This window comes from Eschrichtius robustus, chromosome 5, assembly GCF_028021215.1.
Source record: "Eschrichtius robustus isolate mEscRob2 chromosome 5, mEscRob2.pri, whole genome shotgun sequence".
NCBI lineage: Eukaryota > Metazoa > Chordata > Mammalia > Artiodactyla > Eschrichtiidae > Eschrichtius > Eschrichtius robustus.
In genome coordinates, this window is record NC_090828.1 from 72,073,594 (window position 1) to 72,093,569 (window position 19,976).

The window sequence follows — 19,976 nt, forward strand, 5'->3', positions numbered from 1 at the left end:
ATCTATTGTTTTAGAATTTTTTTACCTTGAGGTTGAATACTTTAAGTCAAAAATATTACTCTACAAAGTATTCTTTGGCTAACCAAGTCAAATATTCTTAAAACTTTCATCAGTTTTGTGATTGCAATTGCAGTATTTGTTTAGATTTTTTTTTTTTTTTTTTGCATTTGCAAAATTTCTACATTCTTAAATTAGAATTACTGATTTGGCACCTTGCGCAGTTAGCTCTTGTCACTAGAGAACTCTATGATTAGTAGTTAAATTTAGTTCAATTTCTAGATTTAACAAAGTCTGGTAAACCAGAGCAGTCATAAAAAAACAGTGACCAATAGAGAATGCCTACAAAGAGTCACCATTGTTTCCGGTCATTTCTAACCATTTTCTCTTCCAGGACTCTGGGCTAGTGAAGAGTGTTCAGTTTCTATGCCTAGCATCTGTAAGCGAAAAAAGTTTTGGATCATAGAGAAAGAGAAAGATACACCAAAAAAACATGGAACATGTCCCAAAGGATGGTTATATTTTGACTATAAGGTAAACTTGTTTCCAAAAAGTTGCTTTTGTTTCTCTTTTGTAGGTTTTAATTTTAGAAAGTAATCAAAAAGCAGGTGTGGCTTTGAAAAACTATGAGTTGTCCATTGGACCTGGAATTTTTTTGTCACAATTTTCAAGAGATTTGAGAAGTTTTCTATTTAGGGACAGATCTCTTGAAATTAAAAGGTTTTGTCAAAAACAGCCTTGACACCACCCTTCATATGTATATTCAGTTTTTGCTACTGACATTGTCATTCATTGCGCTGTATGACTGTTTCGGTAGGTGGGATGTGGGTGTGTGCACATGTGTGTGGGCATGTGTGTGCGTGTGTGCATGTGTGTCTAGGCCCTGTTCCCAAATGAGCTGTCAGCTCCAGAGGGCCCAGACTGTGTCTTCTTCTTTTGTGTCTTCCCTGCCTGGAGCCCTCATAGAGCTCTACCCGCCTTGTCAATTGCCTGACTAATAACGTAGCTCCGTCAACTTTGTCTTGAGCCTCATAGCTGGCACTTCCACGAATTGAATTTTTTTCCTAAATGGCCAGTGGGGATACTGTAAACTAGATTTATTATTTCTGATACTGTCCCCAATTAAGGCTGAGACTTCCCCTCCGCTCCTTATGTTTTAAAATAACTTTATAAGCCTTAGGTGGAAGTAATTAAAATGCATCTCAAATTATAAATGTTTAACTCTTCGATAATTAAAAACTCAAACTGTGTCATAATTTCATATGCTAGTAAGAAATTGCTCCTCCATCATGGACAATTTTCAGTCTATGTGTTTAGTTACATTGGCAGGGCATTGCCTCCCTTGTGATCTTCCTCTCATTGTTAGTTTGTGAAATGGGGCCATTTGGACTTAATACACATTTATTGAGCACCCACTACATATTTGTCACTGATATTTTTAATTGTAATATTCACATAATATAGAATTTACCATCTTGACCATTTTTAAATGTATAGTGCAGTAGTGTTAAGTATAATCACACTGCTGTGCAATGACTCTGCAAACCTTTTTCATCTTGTAAAACTGAAACTCTAAACCCATTAAACAACAACCCCTCATTCTCCCTCCCCACAGCCCCTGGCAACCACTATTCTACTTTGTCTCTATTAATTTGACTATTTCGGACACCACATGTAAGTGGAATCATACAGTACTCGTCCTTTTGTAACTGGCTTATTTCACTTAGCACAGTTTCCTCCAGGCTCACCCATGTTGTAGCACGTGTCAGAATTTTCTTCCTTTTTAAGACTGAATAATATTCCATTATATGTACATAACACATTTTGTTTTTCCATTTATCCATTGATGGACATTTGGGTTTCTTCTACCGTGTAGCTGTTTCTGCTGGCAATTTCATATATATATATGAATATATATATATATATGAATATATATATATGAATATATATATATGAATATATATATATGAATATATATATATATATTTCTTGTTTTATTGAATTTTTAAAATACACAGAATTGTTATCCCATCTTACCTATGAGAAGACTGAGTCTAATAAAATTGTGTGGTTTTTTCTGAAACTTACAGCGAATAAGTGTCAGGCTGAGAATCAACCTTAAGTTTTTTGACCCTGAGTCTTGTCCCTTTCCTACAGCTGCCACTTCATATAAGAACTTAAGAATTACCAATCACCTTAGCCCTATGACACAATCAGTCCGGGGGCACTGTGAAATATTTTCTAAAATAATATAGTCATTCTCTAAAATGTTATATAGTATTGAGACACACTATTTTTAATAGTTGATACCTTCAGTCTGCTTCTTATTTTCTCAAACCATAAACTCTTTCTACCAGTTGTAAATTATTTATACATTTCAATATGACAAACATAGCAAATATTCAATAGAACTTGAGTATAACTAAGGTTTTTATTAAAACCTTTGACAATTAGCTTTTTATTGTGGTAAAATATGTATAACATAAAATATGCCATTTAAACCATTTTCAAGTGTACAATTCAGTGGCATTAATTACATTCACAATGTAATTCAACTATCACTTCTATTGCCAAAACTTATCATCATCCCAGACAGAAACTCTGTAATTGGTTAAGCAATAGCTCTCTATTCCCCATCCCCTCTAGCCCACAGTAAGCTCTAATCTATTTTCCATCTCTATGAATTTGCCTATTCTAGATAATTCATATAAATGAACTCATACAATATTTTCCTTTTGTGGCTGGCTTATTTCACTTAGCATAATGTTTTCAAGGTTTCCCCATGTTATAGCATGTATCAGAACTTCCTTTTTATGACTGAATAATATTCCATGCCACATTTTGTTTATCCATTCATCTGTTGATGGACTTTGGTTATTTCCACTTTTTAGCTATTGTGAATAAATCAGCTATGAACATTGGCATACAAGCATCTGTTGGAGTCCCTGCTTTCACTTCTTTGGTGTATATACCTAGGAGTGGAATTGCTATATCATATGCTAATTCTATGTTTAACTTTTTGAAGAACGAGCAAACTGTTTTCCACAGTGGCTGAACGATTTTACAATCCTGCCAACAGTGTATGCTAGCAATTTTTCCTCATCCTTGACAACACTTGCTTTTTTTTTTTTTTTTTGACAACACTTGTTATTACCTGTATTTTTGATTACTGCCAACACTAGAGTCTAGCATTATCTCACTGTGGTTTTGATTTGCATTTCCCTAATGACTAATGATGTTGAGCATCTTCTCATGTGCTTATTGACCATTTGTATATTGTCTTTGGAAAAATGTTTATTCGACTCCTTTGCCCACTTTTTTATTTGGGTTATTTGTCTTTTTGTTATTGAGTTGTAGGAGTTCTTTACATAATCCAGATACAAAACCCTTATCAGATATATGTTTTGTAGGTATTTTCTCTCATTCTTTAGGTTGTCTTTTTACTTTATTGATAATGTCCTTTGATGCACAAAAGTTTTTAATTTTAATGAAGTTCAATTTCTCTAATTTTTCTTCTGTTGCTCATGCTTTTGGTGTCATATCTAAGAATATGTTGCTAAATCCAAGTTCACAAATATTTACCTCATGTTTTCTTCTAAGAGCTTTACGGTTTTAGCTCTTAGATTTAGGTTTTGATCCATTTTTAGTTAATTCTTGTACCTGATAGTTTTTCACAACTATTAAGACAAGTACATCCCATGTATAAAAAAGAATATTTTAAGGAAATTCATGACAAGTCATATCCCTGGCATTAGAGAAATTATTCTTAGAAACTTACACAAATGGTTGTTTTTGGTTTACCCTTGGCCATTGTCCTTTCCTTAAACTTTCTTATCTACACAGCTTAGCTCTATTCCATGTTTCCTCCTGTGTAAACATGGGGCGTACGTACACATATGGGCATGGTAACGGTGATGGTGCAGCAGACCCAGGGCAAAAGAGCAAGTGAATGCTTCCTTTGAAAGACTAAGAAGGGGCATGAGTAAAGCACAGACACACACATGAGAGGAGAAGGGCTTTCTGAGGCTAACTATGGAGCAGGATTAAAACACCCTCATGGGGGCTTCCCTGGTGGCGCAGTGGTTGAGAATCGGCCTGCCAATGCAGGGGACACGGGTTCGAGCCCTGGTCCGGGAAGATCCCACATGCCGCGGAGCAACTGGGCCCGTGAGCCACAACTACTGAGCCTGCGCGTCTGGAGCCTGTGCTCCGCAACAAGAGAGGCCGCGATAGTGAGAGGCCCGTGCACCGCGATGAAGAGTGGCCCCCGCTTGCCGCAACTAGAGAAAGCCCTCGCACAGAAACGAAGACTCAACACAGTCATAAATAAATAAATAAATAAATAAAAGAACGTGAATTTCTTAAAAAAAAAAACAAAACAAAACAAAAAAAAAACACCCTCATGTAGCTCAGAGGGTATTTTTAATTTTTATTGGTAACTAGTAGCTAGATTAGTGGTTCACAGCCCTGATCAAGTATTTAGAATCACCAGGTGAGCTTTCTAAAAATATCAAGGTGCAGGTGACATCCTAAAGATTCTGATTTAATTGATCCGCATGGGATCCAGGCATCAGTATTTTTTAAGAGCTCCCTCGGTTATTCTAATGCGCAGCCAATAATTGCCCAGCAATGCAACAGTTACACAACTTAGTCTTCTAATCAATCATTCGGAGGATTTGATTACTAAGGATAGGGTCACAGCAGGCTTCATGGGAGGGTGACCTGTTACAGAGTGAGATTTCAGGGTCCCCAAGGGTGTCTCCCCACCCACAGTGCTCTCCCCTGCATATTAATGCCTAAAATCCCACCACTGGAGTCTCATTCCTTTGCCTTAACACTTTCCATTAAGTTTTTTAAGGGAAATATTTCTGAGATGGCCTCATCTGTCACCTACACTTTGGGATAAGTGGGTTTATCAGATCATTAGAAAAGGTGGGAATAGGAGGGTTAATAGTTGAGAGGAGTGGAAAGCCCAGTGGGGATAGTTCTGACTAACAAAAAAAAGCTACAGAAGGAAAACTGGGAGATAGCAACGACAGACATTACTCACTTCAGAATTATGAATAAGCGTCAATGTATTATGTTCCACTAAACTTTGCTTCTTGTTTGTCAACTTCCTAGGACAAATTTTCATTGGTTATTTCTCAGAAAAAAATCCCACTTGGTTGACTCTTCGCCTTTAAGAGTTTCAAAACTGAGATAACAGAAGTTAAGTGTCTTTTCTCATTTCACATAAATTATTTTCCCCATGTTTGATGATGTAAAAGAGGCTTGACCAGGGATTCCCCCAGGAAGAGTGAGTCATCTAAGATACTTGTCACAGCAGAGTTGTATGTAAGAGGAAGAAATTCTGCGTGTATATTAGATTAACTCTTGTGCTTCCACTTATACATTTTTATTCAGGGACCTGGATTTAGCGCTGATGGCTGCTTTGCACCATCTAATTTTGGATTAGCCAATATTTGGTTTCATGCACGACATAGTTTTTCCTTAAAAACAAAAGACAAAAAACACTCTCTCCTCTTTTAAATTATTCAAATTCTTAGTACTTTATTCATTCATTGCATTTAACTATGCTGGATATTGGCGACTCAATGGTGACAAAAACAAATATAATCCCTTCTCTTTGGGAGCTTACAGACTAGAGGGAGAGAAAACATTAGCAAATCAATCAGGAAAATAACTCTAATTTACAGCTGTGACACAAGCGATGGAGAGTTACACAGTTCCATAAAAGTATATAACAGGAGGACCTGACTGAGGTGGTCAGAAGGACATGAAGCATTAAAAGTAGGGGAAACTACATGTACTAAGGACCTGTGGTGAGAAGGCATGTGACATTTTGAAGAAAGTAAAAGAAGCATAGAGAACTAGAATGTAGAAAGTGAGACAAAAGAAGTAGGCAAGGGCGATTATTGTGTTAGAGTTTCTGGTTTTTATCCTAAGAGCAATAGGAAACCCTGAAGTGTTTTAACTAAAGAGAGACATGATCATTGGGATTGAGTTTTGAAAAGAATCATTCAGGCTGCAGTACCAAAGATAGATTGGAGGAAGGCGAGGTTGAGGAAAGTAAGAGCTGTTAGAAAGATATTGCAATAGTCCAAGCAAGAGATAAGTCCTTTGGGCTAAGATGATGGTGGCAGAGACTGTGGGGTGGTGGGAATAGAGAGAGTGGTGAAGGTCTCAGAAATGGGATGTCCAAATGGTAGGACTGAAGGGGTGATGAAGGTGACTGAAAGGTGAGAAGACGCTCAGGTTTCAGATTTAGGTAAATGCATGCCTGACTATGCCATTCAACGTCAGTAAGAACACTGAAAAAGGACAAATTTGGGAGGAAGATCGTGAGTTCCATTTTCAAGTATTGAACTGGAAATGACTTTGAGACAAAAGAGTTTTATATTCAAAACTCGTTTGGAATACAGTAAGGTATCCTTAATTCACAGTAATAATCAGAGATGCATTAAACTTGATCACATTTTGCAAATCAGTAAGTAAATAAACAATTTAAAATTGAGGGTGTTGTACTCCATCTTGCTACTTTGCTTTAATTATTGACACAATTTCAAAGTGTGTTAGTAAACATGTTATATTTTTAGAAACAATGAAGTTGTGGCAATGGGGGTCTACACTCCCATACTCAAGCTGGTAAATCCTGGCTGAGGCAAACAGGGTGGGGGGGGGGGGGCTGGGTGGGAAGTGGGAGTATGTGTGTGTGTTTTCTGGAACGATTTATTGAGCTAAATGAAACAGTGAGGTTCATTGGTATTTATAAATGGTTCATTAGCGCAACTATCTGAACACAAGGTGAATTCGCATTAAATGATAAGACTTCCTAATAATTAGTATGCGCCACTCTCTGGAATTTGTAATTAGAGGAAAGAGGCAGAATGAAAGGAAACTGATAAAAGGATAGTTGTTATAAAATTAAAACCCTTTAAAGCCAATTCCATTTCTTTGTGAAGCAAATAAGGTAAAGGGGATCAGAAGAAGAGAAAATATACTTCCTCTCTTAGTTGGCAACTCAAATTCAGGCTAGACCAGAGTTTCTGGTTTTTATCCTAAGAACAGTGGAAAATCCCTGAAGGGTGACATGTTCAGAATTGGGTTCTGAAAAGAATTACCTGAGCAGTATTGACATTAGGGGCTGGATAATTCCTTGTTGTGAGGGACTGACCGGTGCATTATAGATTGTTTAGCAGCAGCCCTGGTCTCAACTCACTAGCTGCCAATAGCAGTCACCACCCCCTCCCGCCTTGAACTGTGACAACCAAAATGTCTCTAGACATTATGAAGATATCACCTGAGGAGCAAAATGGCCTTGTTTGAGAACCACTGGACTAAATCTAGAATCCTGAGAACGTCATTTGACAATCATTTCAGGGTCTATTGGCTTTTACTTTGTTGCATAAATATTTATTGTTTGTTTTGCTGTTCAAAGAGGAGCAACACTTAGTCCCTCTGCTTTGTAAGGAGTCTACAACGGTAGGGAAGGGATGGGGGACTGATAAACTTAGAAATTAAAGAAGGATGCAGACGGATGCGCTCTCACGTGGCATGGAGGTTGTCACATTAGCCTAGAATAATCTTGTAGCTTGGATTTTCTCAGTGGCAGATCTCAAGATCAGACCTATCAATGAGCAGGGTTGGCTATGTTCATTAATGAGAGAATAATCCACATGGAATATTTTTTGCATAAAGTCTCTCCGGACTTCTCTGGAACTTTGCCTGATCTGTTACAGCCTTTCTCTTCTATCTTTCCCTCTCCCCTGACTCCATATAGCCCAACTAACATGGTTAACTTTCACTGAGCTTGGTGAGGGGGTGATTTTCTTCAACTGGCCTGATCTGCCTAGCAGTTACCATTCCATATTTCTCATCCCATAATGAGTAACCCCTGCCACGCCATAGACATGATTCTCTCTTGAGTGAAAATCAACTCTCACTGCCAAACCCCACAGCCTTCTTTTTGAGTTCCTTTTGACATTGTTGGCACCCCTCCCCTTTGTTTCTCCTTCCTAGGTTTCCTTGGTCCTGCCCTTGCTTTTCTTCCCACTGGGCTCATTTTTTTCTTTTCTGCCTCTTCCTCATTGACTTTTGGACCACGTGGCTGACTCCAAGTATTTAGTGAATTTAAATACCTGATGTGGTTTGATTCCCCAGTATTCCTCTCTCACTTAAAGTGAGGAAGTGTATTTGTAAATAAAATTGAACGAATCTATTAACTGCCACTGAAAGAAATTTTTTAAAGATTAAATCCTCCACTGTAAACTTTGCAGTCAGACTGGCTCCTTTTTAGAAGGAATGCTATTTTTCATTGAGCCGAAGACATCGTTCGGACGTCCTGCATGACAAAACACATCCTTGCCTCTGTTCCCGCCTGATGCAAATGCACAAAAGGCACTGACTCACCCTGAAAGCTGGTCCTCTTTGTTTTTCTTTCACACCTTTGGAGCAGCTGGGGGGGGAAAAAAAAAAAGAGTCATTTCTGTGCAAGAAAATTATAAAAAATTTTCAAAGCTGGTCCTTAGTATCTTTAGGAAACTTTTAATTCATTTAGAAAAATATGGAAATGAATGCTTTTTTGGACATTTTTATAGTGCCTTTTGATGAAAATCCCCAAAGACCCAAGCGATTGGAAGAACTGGACATCTGCTCAAGATTTTTGCGTTGAAGAAGGGGGGACACTTGTCGCCATTGAAAATGAGGTGGAACAAGGTAGAGTACTCAATGTTCAATCAGGCAAAAATCACCATTTTTATTCAAGCGTCTGTTAAAATATTCCTCCAAAATACTAACATTTCCAAATCAACATTTTAAGTATTATATTGCTGGTGACACGTAAGTTTTCAGTGTGACCTATAAGGTTTATATCATGACATCTGTAAAAGTTAGTACACTCCGTTGTTTACAAACTGCTGATTTTTTGGAGCCTTTTGTCTCACCAGGCGTAGTGGAAAGAATAAGGATATATTAATGATCGGCATTTCAAAATGGCTAAAATAATCTGAGGTATAGTCTATTATAATTGCATGGTATAATTTTTTAGATCCCTTTAGAGTTACCTACACACTTTCATTTGCTATTTAGGCAATAATCGTATACTTTAGTGAAGTATAATGGATAAACCCTCTTTTGTTTAGAAAGGCATTGAATGAACACTGGAAATTGTTTTGCTAATGATATGATGAAATCCCAGGCTTAGCCAGCTAATTTCTGTCAATTTAAACTGAGCAAAAGTGACAGAGACTGCATCATCTTAATAAGGAGAAAGTAACAAATTCCTACAATTGATTCATAATTAAGTTTTGCTATCATTTAAATAAAATCACAGCTATAAACAGAATTTGATGATTACCCAAATGGTTTATATGGTATTAAGTTTGATAATGTATTCTTATTTTTCAGCTTTCATTACTATGAATCTTTTTGGCCATACCACTAATGTGTGGATAGGGTTACAAAATGATGATTATGAAAAATGGCTAAATGGAAGGCCCGTGTCATATTCTAATTGGTCCCCATTTGATATAGTAAATGTAAGTTTTAAGATTTATTTTTTAGAAATCATTTTAGCAAGAGATCCTATTTGAGACTTGTTTACTGAAGTTTTTCTTTTTTTACTTCCTATATTTTGTAGGCATAAATTTTTATTAGTTGGTTGTTAATATATTAATTTTTAATAATGTAATTTCATATAATTTTCATGTGTTCCATGAATATCATCTCTTTACTCATCACAATAATTATTTATTTTGTGGGTTATGAACTGATTTGTGAACAGGTTTATTAAATGCAAATAAAGGAATAATAGTGTTTGAATTTTTAAAATTATGTCCTTAATAAAAATATCAATGCTATGATAACGTTATATGTTACCATTTTTAAAAAACGTGTATTCTTTTGAAGATTCCAAGTCATAACACCACCGAAGTTCAAAAACGCATTCCTCTCTGTGCCTTGCTGTCAAATAATCCTAATTTTCATTTCACTGGAAAATGGTATTTTGAAGACTGTAGAGAAGAAGGTTATGGGTTTGTTTGTGAAAAAATGCAGGGTAAGAAATATTTGTTTTTTTATTCCTTTCATTTCCATGGCCCACTCTTCTCTTCCACATTTGTTTTACACACTGTATAAATGATAGTTTCATAGCTAAGTGCCAGCACTTATTCTTTAAGCTTTACATATATATGGTCACTTAATCTCCACTACTTCAGGGTTGTGCCCCCTAGTGGGGTTCTAAGGACTCCAGAGACCACTTGAGTGATGACCAAGTTTATGCATCCATTTTGGTCATATTAAAAGGCTTTATGCTTGTTCTAGGATTATGTGTCTGTTCAGATATTTTAAAAAAGACACTGAAAAAATGTTGGAAGAGAGTCAAGGACATAAACCAACTCAATACTTACTCCTTTCTTGGAACCCTAAAATGGTCTCTGTGGCTAAATATGGCAAACAGCACATTTCTAGATCTGATGATCAGAACCCCCAATGACTTCTGGTATGAAATACCAAAGCTATAGTATTACAGGTAGCCAGTGGGGACATGAACATTGTGAATGCACTGTAAGTGACCTTGAGTAACAAAAATAAAAACAACAACAACAATAGCTCACATCTCATGCTTTTACTGAGTCCCAGGCTTCCCTAGAAGGCCATAATTTGTGTCTGGAGCTGTGTGGAATTCTAGGCAGCCTAGGATACATATGCTTACTTGGAATATGAATTATACCTCTCAGTGTTGCATACATGTGAACTCTTTGATGATACTAAGTATCAACCCATCCTCAGAAAAGCAGTTCCAGAGAAATCCTCTTTCTTAGTTCACAGTTATCACTTTAGCATGGTAGTGGTCAGGAACTGAAAGATACCAGATCAGCTATAGCAAGAGTATTATGAGAAGAGCAGAGTCTCATCAGAAAAGAAATAATATCAATACATCATTACTTGTACACTTATGATGCACCTGGCACTGTGCCTTGCTTTTTATAAGTATTGTGCCATAAAATCCTCCCGACACTTCTATGAAGTAGGTAAAAGTTTCCACATTTTACAGATGAGGAACTTGAGGCTTAGGAAAAATAAGTAACATATTCAAGTTCTCTCAAATACAATGATTCTATTCTAGGACCTTGATGTTGATCTCTTCTTGAAATGTACTCTCTGACCACTTTCTCTCTTTGATATTTTTGGGACTAACAGTGTTTATGTTCTTTTGGAGATAGTATAGAGCAGTGGTGGTGGAGTTCAAATCCCACATGGGTTCCTATTCCACCTCTATAAATAAACTGTCAGTCAAGTTTCTTATCTTCTCTGAACCTTGATTTCTGCATCTGTAAAATGGAATAATAACTATCTCACAGACTCTACATATATACAATGCTTAGCAAGTTCCTAGCATGTGTTTAACAAACAATTGTTGCTTTTGTTATTATTGTTTCTATTATATTATTATTCAACTACACAAGTTCTTGTAGTCTACAATGAATATCCAAATTCTGACTCCTCTTCTTTGTGTGCCATGTGAGTATGTGTTTACATTGGGTTTCGAACCTAAAGTCTTTGATCTGCCTGAAAGAATAAAGATATCTGAATAAAAAGAGAGACAAGGGCAAAGTCAAGACCCCCAATTTTGAACTTGGTTTCCAATGGATCTTTCTCAGGGCAGCAGATGGCAAAATCATAGTGCTCAAAATCACTTATGTTTTGAAACTGGATGAAATCAATAACATAGGGAGAAGTTCATATGTGTGAAAATACAGGTGCACGACTTAGTGGGGAAAACCAGTTAAATTGGTATTTGGGTCACACATACAAAGAATTTCAGTTACTTTAATTTTAATAATTGTTATCATTTTTAAATGGCTACTTTGGTATTATGCTGGTTTTGTATAAATAACATTTAGTCTTGGTACATCAGCTGGCAAACAGAGTTCTACAAAGAAAAACAGATGATGAAAGTGTGGTCCATCAGAATTTAATTGGTGAATAGATTAATTTCACTTTGGTTTTACAATATGTACTACTGCTATATTGAGGTAACAGTTTCAGGAAAAGTCAGATCCTCACTCAGCCATTTTTATTTGGGAGAGTGTGACAAGAAGAGGAGAGGAGAGCAAGAAGCAGCATTTACTGAGTGCCTGCTGTGGTCCACATCCTATAGTAAGTGCTCTATGTGAATATCTCCTTGAATTTTACCCACACGCCTCTAACGAAGGCCTTAGTAATCTCTTACAGACCAGAAATTTAAAGTTTAGAGAGATTAGCTGATTTGGCCATTTAGGGTCCGGACTGGGATTGAGTCCCAGGTCTTCAGACCTATCCACCATGCTCCTTTTCAACCCCAAACGTGATAAAAACCAGTATACAGAGAGAAATCCCAGCCACTTTGGATCAGACAGTTGAGAAATTCTTACCTTTTTTGTGTGTTTTAGGATGCCTAAACTCAGCCTAAAGATAGTACAGAACAAAAAGGCAAATGCACATAGTAAAGAAGAAACATCTGTATGTAACACATGAGCTTGGTTCTCACTTGATCACAGCCACTCATTTATACAAAGCACCAATGATCATGTGTGGGAAAACCTTGTCTTTTAATTTATAAATCTTGACTCTGCTAGGTGGCATATTAATAGTAATGGTTTATAAGAACTGTATGTATTTCTAAGCATTAACTTATTTCTTAACTTCTCTTTAGAAATTATACATGTTAGCATTAAACATGATAGCAACTATCATACAGTCTCAAAAGTTTAATAAAGTGTTATATTTGAGAATATGCACTTGTAAATTGTGTTTGCAAAGCAGTGTTTGACTACATTATATATGTTAATATTCTCTTAGTAAGTATTAAGTTCTGCCAGAGGCATGTGTTAGGCTGAGTGTACCTAGTAGAAGTAAACTTGCCTAAGGAGATCCTATCAGTTCCACCAAAAAGTGGTCAGTTTGACAAGGGATTGTCAAAAATGGGAAATCTAGAAATGATTCAATATATGTTTATATATATATTTAAAACTCATTCATTAAATTTCCTAGGTGTTTTCATTCTTTAGTATCACCTATGCTTACAGGTACTGTCTTCATTTTGAAATAGTCATTTCTGGGAAGAAAAACTCTGATGTTAACAAGAGCATGGTTCATTGTACAGGGATCCATGCTAAGCTTTGCCTCCCCCTTTCTCATCCAGGTTCTACAAATAATTTTTGTTGTTCTTTTTCTAGATACTCCTGGACACAGTATAAATACATCTGATATGTATCCAATCCCCAATACCTTAGAATATGGAAACAGAACTTACAAAATAATTAATGCAAATATGACTTGGTATACAGCACTAAAAACCTGCCTGATGCACGGAGCAGAACTGGTCAGCATTACAGACCAGTACCACCAGTCTTTCCTCACTGTTATCCTCAACCGGCTAGGACATGCCCACTGGATTGGACTGTTCACTGAAGATGTAGGTGTCCTAAAATCCCTTGGACAATCCTTGCATAATTAAGTTTCATATCTACCTCCTTAGTGTTATAGCCACTGAAATTAGCACAGGAAAAAAAAAAAAGCCATGAAATAAGAGTAAATGTAACATTTGGGTAATTGGATTATACAATAACTACTGACCAACCTCATGAGCAGCATATAACTACAAAAGGTGTCCTTTTTTAGAGTAAACATCTACTTGCCTAATTTCTGGAAATTCATGCCCTTCAAAGTTTCTCTGAAGATGTCTGAAAATTTTCAGGATACTGACTTATAGGTGCACTGGAATACATACTGAACTCAAGCACCTGCATTTGGGTAATTTGTTGCATTTAAAGAATCCCCAAGAAAAATGAATCATGCTTCCTGCATAGAAATTTGGTTATTAATTAATTCAGTACCCCTTGGAATTTAACATGTGCGTTATTTTCCCCCTCTAGGGAAATGGTTTGGAAAGTAGTATTTTTAAATTTTTTAAAATAAAAGTATTACAAACTCAAATAGTGAAAAGTAAATCTATTCTATCCTGACCTCTAGTTCTACTCCTCAAAGTTAATCACTGTAAACAGTTTCTTGTGTGTCATTTAGAAATTTTCTGTGTATGCATATATATACACATGTAATGGATTAGTATGTATATTTTTTAAAAATATAAATGAGCTCATACTATATATACTGTCCTTAAGCTTGCTTTTAATTTAATATATGTTGTTCAGCTTTCTATGTCAGCTCATAAAAATCTAATACATTCTTTGAGACAGCAGCATATATGGATATACAACAATTTATTAAACCATTCTCATGTGAATGGACATTTGGGTTCTTCCCAGTTCTCACAATTCCAAACAATGCACAACAAATATCCTTGTACAAGTAGGATAAATCCCCAGGAATGAAGTTGCTAAGTACCCTTTATAAATTTTAACAAGTGATGGTGCCATATTGTCCTCTAAAATTTTGTGCCAATTTACATGCTAACAACAGTGTATGATAACATCTAGTTTTTTCACATCCTTGCCAACACTGGGTATGTCAAAATTTTAATCCTTGCCAGTAGGATAGGTGAAAGGATGGTATTTCATGGTTGTTTATTGTATTTTTATATTACAGAATTTTTAACTTTATGTAGTCAATTTTGCTTTATGGCCTCTGGATTTTTTTTATCAGACTCGGAAAGATTTTTCCCATATCAAGAGTATAAAATATTTAGCCAAGTTTTCTTTAGCACTTTTATGTTTTCAATTATATGTATGAATCTTTGATCAATCTTAAATTTATTTTGGTGTAAAGAACAAGATATTGATTCAACTTCACTCTGATTGCTTACCAGGAAATTATGGTGGGAGGGAACCAAGGATTCCCAAAAACTAAAAAAGATATTGCTTATGGCAGATAGTCCTTTTTGTCAGGCCATATCCACAAGCTGTCCTAGACTTCCTGAAATATAAGTCTAGATGTAGAAATATAAATCTATGCATGAAGTGAGAGCTGCTCAGACAGCATTGGGTGGTGTTGCCAGCATTCATGGCAAGGCAATGATGGCTCAATTTCCCTCCACAGAATGGTCTTAATTTTGACTGGTCAGATGGCACCAAATCCTCCTTCACTTTTTGGAAAGACGATGAGTCATCCTTCCTGGGTGACTGTGTTTTTGCCGACACCAGTGGACACTGGAGTAGCACAGCCTGTGAGTCATATCTGCAAGGAGCCATTTGTCATGTGCCCACAGGTAGGTTCAATTCTATTCAACTCAAGAAATACATACTGTGAACCTACTGTATGCAAGGCACTGTGCTAAGCAAGAGCTATGAGGGAAAGTAGTAAGAATTATCTGCCCTCATGAAGCATTTGGTCTGGTAGGTGATGTACAAGTGTTACACGAGGCAGGGCTACCAAATGATATAATAGCCACAGCAAGTGCTGTGGGGGGATAGCAAGAAAATAGACACATCAGATCCAGTTGGGGAAAAGCAAAAAGCCTTCTTGAAGGACATGACTGTGAAGATTGGTCTTGAAGAATGGGTGTGATCAGGAAATGATGGGACATGGAGAAGCATTCTGAGCAGAAAAGCTTGGGCAGACATGGGAGGAAAAAAGGACTGGGCATGTAGCTGAGCAAAGCTGGTGTTGAGATTTTCCTGCATGGCAGGTTTTTGGTAAGAGAGAGGTAGGAAATCAGGCTAGAAACATAGGTTAGGAGCATGTGTGGCAGACCTTGAATACCACTGAAGATTTATGTTTAAGTCAAAGACTAATAGGATTCTAGGGCCATCATCATCCTCCTCCTCATCATCATCATGGTAATAATATTTATATTTATATTATATATGTATATATAAAACATGACAATAATGATAATAATATCTCATTACACTGAATGTTCACCTCACCCAACCAGATGAACATTATTTTAAAGATGAAACTTAAACTCAGAACATTAAATAGCTTCCTGAAGATCTCACAGATGTCTGTCAACAGCACCAGGAGCAGAAGCCAAGTTTCCTTGATTTCTGATGTCGTGTTTATCCCATTAAATCAGGTCCCCTTTCCTTTGATTGCTATGGTGTACAAAAAGAAATTTCCTTAACACTAACTGGTTTCTTTTTAAATCTCTCATTTAGTAAGTGTGCATGTATTTACTTACTCTCTGGATACTATAAGTCAAATAGCACACATATTACATAACTTCAGCTCAAAACAATTCAGGACAAAAATGTAAATGATAGCCATATGTATTGGGAAAGCTAATTCTCCTTCTAAAACACCATGAAGTTATCCTTCTTTTTTCAATAACGCTACATTTATTGAGTGCTTAAGTGACAGGCACTAGCTCACCTAAACTTCTTAAGTTGTAAGAAAGATGTTATTGTTAGCTCTCTTTTACGTGTGTGGGAGTGTGGGGAAGATAGGTAACATACCCACAGCCATGCACCTAGGATCTCAGTGTGGGTGCGTCTGACTCTCATGCTTGCCCTCTGAAACAAAGACTTCCCTAAATTCCCCTTAGTTATGTGTTGTGTTATGTCATGTCATGATATATGTTATATTATGTTATGTTATACTATGTTATGTTATGCTATGATATATTATGTTATACTAATGTTATGTTATGATATGTTGTGTTATGTCATGATATATGTTATGTTACATTATGTTATGATATGTTATGATATATTATGTTATACTATGTTATGTTATGTTATGATATGTTACTTTATTGAATGCTTTATTTTCTCTAAGTTGACTAGCAGGTAAGGATTTACTAAATCTTCAGCACTGAATGGAACACATTCTGTACATTTGGAAGTGTCTTTTACCAACTTCATTCAGCTGCCAGTATTTCTCTGAATCACATCCCCCAGTTTTTCCAACCTTTAGGACACTAATTGGAAATATTAAAGATAACACCCAAACTAAGCCTATGAAGCTATGCATTAATATACCCTGTTATGTGTAGGTAAAGATTATTTCTGCCAGACATGCTATAAGCCATTCCAGTTTTGTAATCATTTACATTAAACCCACTCTTTCAGAGTATTATCATGAAAATCTCATTACATATATTTATCGTGGTCTTTCATATAATGTAATGCAATGTTTATCTCAATAAGTGAACCCAGTCACCACCCTGAAATTATAACTGATTTTGTTCATAGAAACAAGACCATTTGGATACCCAGAGTTGTGCTCAGAAACATCTATTCCCTGGATAAAATTCAAAAGTAACTGCTACAGTTTTTCTACAGTCTTAGACAGTACGAATTTTGAGGCTGCTCATGAATTTTGCAAAAAGGAAGGTAATTCTTTTGTTGTGGTAAAATGCTTTCAATGTGTTCCTTCTTGACATTTCAGTAAACAATGTAGTTTTCTTCATTTGTCTGATTATTTAGTGATTTCAGAAGCAACAAAAACAATTGCAAAAGTAAATATTATTGAATTTGCTTGTTTGGGGGATGGCTAATATGTTCAATGTTCAGTATACAATTAAAAACCCAAGACCAGGGCTTCCCTGGTGGCGCAGTGGTTGAGAATCTGCCTGCTAATGCAGGGGACATGGGTTCGAGCCCTGGTCTGGGAAGACCCCACATGCCGCGGAGAAACTAGGCCCGTGAGCCACAACTACTGAGCCTGCGCGTCTGGAGCCTGTGCTCCGCAACAAGAGAGGCCGCGACAGTGAGAGGCCCGCGCACCGCGATGAAGAGTGGCCCCCGCTCGCCACAACTAGAGAAAGCCCTCGCACAGAAACGAAGACCCAACACAGCCAAAAAATAAATAAATAATAATTAAAGGTGCTAATAATTAAAAAAAAAAAAAGAAACTTACAACCTTAAAAAAAAAAAAAAAAAAAAAAAAAAAACCAAGACGATGTCTCAGGATACTGCACTTTCCCAAAAAAGTGTTCCCTTTGAATGAATTTGAATTATGAATCTTTAATGTTCCTGAAAATTAATATTCTATTCTTTAAGTACAAGCTTGTATCTTTTACTAAATGTCATACTACTTTTAAAATTCTAATCAAAAATTACTTACTAACAATAGAAATTTTCACTTTTCAAAGCCTGAGCTTTTTAATTTTTTATTGAAGTATAGTTGATTTACAATGTGTTAGTTTCTGGTGTACAGCAAATTGATTCAGATATGGATAGATAGATAGAAATATAGATATATATTCTTTTTCAGATTCTTTTCCATTATAGGTTATTATAAGATATTGAATATAGTTCCCTGCGCAACACAGAAGGACCTTGTTGTTTATCTATTTTATACATAGTAGTATGTATCTGTTAATCCCAAGCTCCTATCTTATACCTCCCCCAACTTTCCCCTTGGTAACCATAAGTTTGTTTTCTATGTCTGTGAATCTGTTTCTGTTTTGTAAATAAGTTCATTTATTTCATTTTTTTAGATTCCACATATAAGTGATATCATATGATATTTGTCTTTCTCTATCTGCCTTACTTCATTTAGTATGATAATCTCTAGGTCCATCCATGTTGCTGAAAATGGCATTATTTCATTCTTCTTTATGGCCAATATTCTATTGTATATATATACCATATCTTCTTTATCCATTCATCTGTCGATGGACACTTTAGGTTGCTTCCATGTCTTGGCTATTGTAAATAGTGCTGCTATGAACGTTGGGGTGCCTGTATCTTTTCAAATTAAGAGTTTTCATCTTTTCTGGATATATGTCCAGGAATGGAATTGCAGGATCATATGGTAACTCTATTTTTCATTTTTTAAGGAACCTCCATACTGTTCTCCATAGTGGCTGCACCAATTCACATTCCCACCAACAGTGTAGGAGGGTTCCCTTTTCTCCACACCCTCTCCAGCATTTACTATTTGTAGACTTTTTGATGATGGCAATTCTGACTGGATAGCATCTCAATATTATTGAGATGATATCTCAGTATAGTTTTGATTTGCATTTCTCTAATAATTAGCAATGTTGAGCATCTTTTCATGTGCCTGTTGGTCATCTGTATGTCTTCTTTGGAGAAATGTCTAATTAGGTCTTCCATCTATTTTTTTATTGGGTTGTGTTTTTTTGGATATTGAGCTATATGAGCTGTTTGTATATTTTGAAAACCAAGCCTTTGCTGGTCGCGCTGTTTCCAAATATTTTCTCCCATCCCATAGGTTGTCTTTTCGTTTTGTTTATGCAAAATTTATAAGTTTAAATAGGTCTCATTTGTTTATTTTTGCTTTTATCTCTTTTGCTTTGGGAGACTGACCTAAGAAGACATTGCTATGATTTATGTCAGAGAATATTTTGCCTACATTCTCTTCTAGGAGTTTTATGGTGTCATGTCTTATATTAAATCTTTAAACCATTTTGAGTTTATTTTTGTGTATGGTGTGTGAAGGAGTGTTCTAACTTCATTGATTTACATGCATCAAAGCCTGAGCTTTATGAATTATGGTATAGAAGAAATTATTTTAATTGTATTTACATGTAAACACAAATAGTTATTCATTTGCTGTTTGTCTCTTTTATAGGAGCTAATCTTTTAACAATCAAAGATGAAGCTGAAAATTCATTTCTTCTAGACCAGCTTTTAGCTTTCAGTTCTTCTGTCCAGATGGTTTGGCTGAATGCTCAGTTTGATGGTGACAGTAAGTGACTGGGTAGAGAGAGGGCATAAATAAATACACAGTGGTCAAGGTTGATGGAAATGGCATCTGCAAACCAGAAAACTTCCCTTGGATACCTTCCTGTTTAAAAAAATATCATAAATCCTAAAGCCATTTCTTCCAAAGACATCATTGCTAACCCCTTTTTATACCCTCTTGCCCTTTGAAATAATCCCAGAAAACCAAAAATGAAAACAAACAAGTTTATCTTATACTTAATCTTGTATTATGAAGATGCTTGGCTGGAACTTTGTGTTCACAGACTTAGTCATAGACATCAAACCATATTTACTTGAAAATACCCCAGGTTTCTAAATGTTATGAGAGCACAGTAGAGTTATGGAAATGTTTCAGTGTTAAAT

The 19,976-nt window shown here is 36.0% G+C and overlaps 1 protein-coding gene across 3 annotated transcripts in view; it reads left to right on the plus strand.

Moving 5' to 3' along the window:
• The window catches only part of PLA2R1 (phospholipase A2 receptor 1), a 113,670-nt gene that overhangs the window by 89,608 nt on the left and 4,086 nt on the right, over window positions 1–19,976 (plus strand). For 2 of the 3 annotated variants that reach the window (XM_068545027.1, XM_068545025.1), the window contains 9 exons: window positions 392–531; window positions 8,595–8,712; window positions 9,403–9,533; window positions 9,904–10,051; window positions 12,040–12,156; window positions 13,215–13,453; window positions 15,034–15,202; window positions 17,130–17,270; window positions 19,480–19,596. In XM_068545027.1, coding sequence (XP_068401128.1) covers window positions 392–531; window positions 8,595–8,712; window positions 9,403–9,533; window positions 9,904–10,051; window positions 12,040–12,156; window positions 13,215–13,453; window positions 15,034–15,202; window positions 17,130–17,270; window positions 19,480–19,596 — 1,320 coding nt within the window. The remainder of the gene's footprint in view (window positions 1–391; window positions 532–8,594; window positions 8,713–9,402; window positions 9,534–9,903; window positions 10,052–12,039; window positions 12,157–13,214; window positions 13,454–15,033; window positions 15,203–17,129; window positions 17,271–19,479; window positions 19,597–19,976) is intronic. The other variant, XM_068545026.1, reaches the window with a different exon arrangement.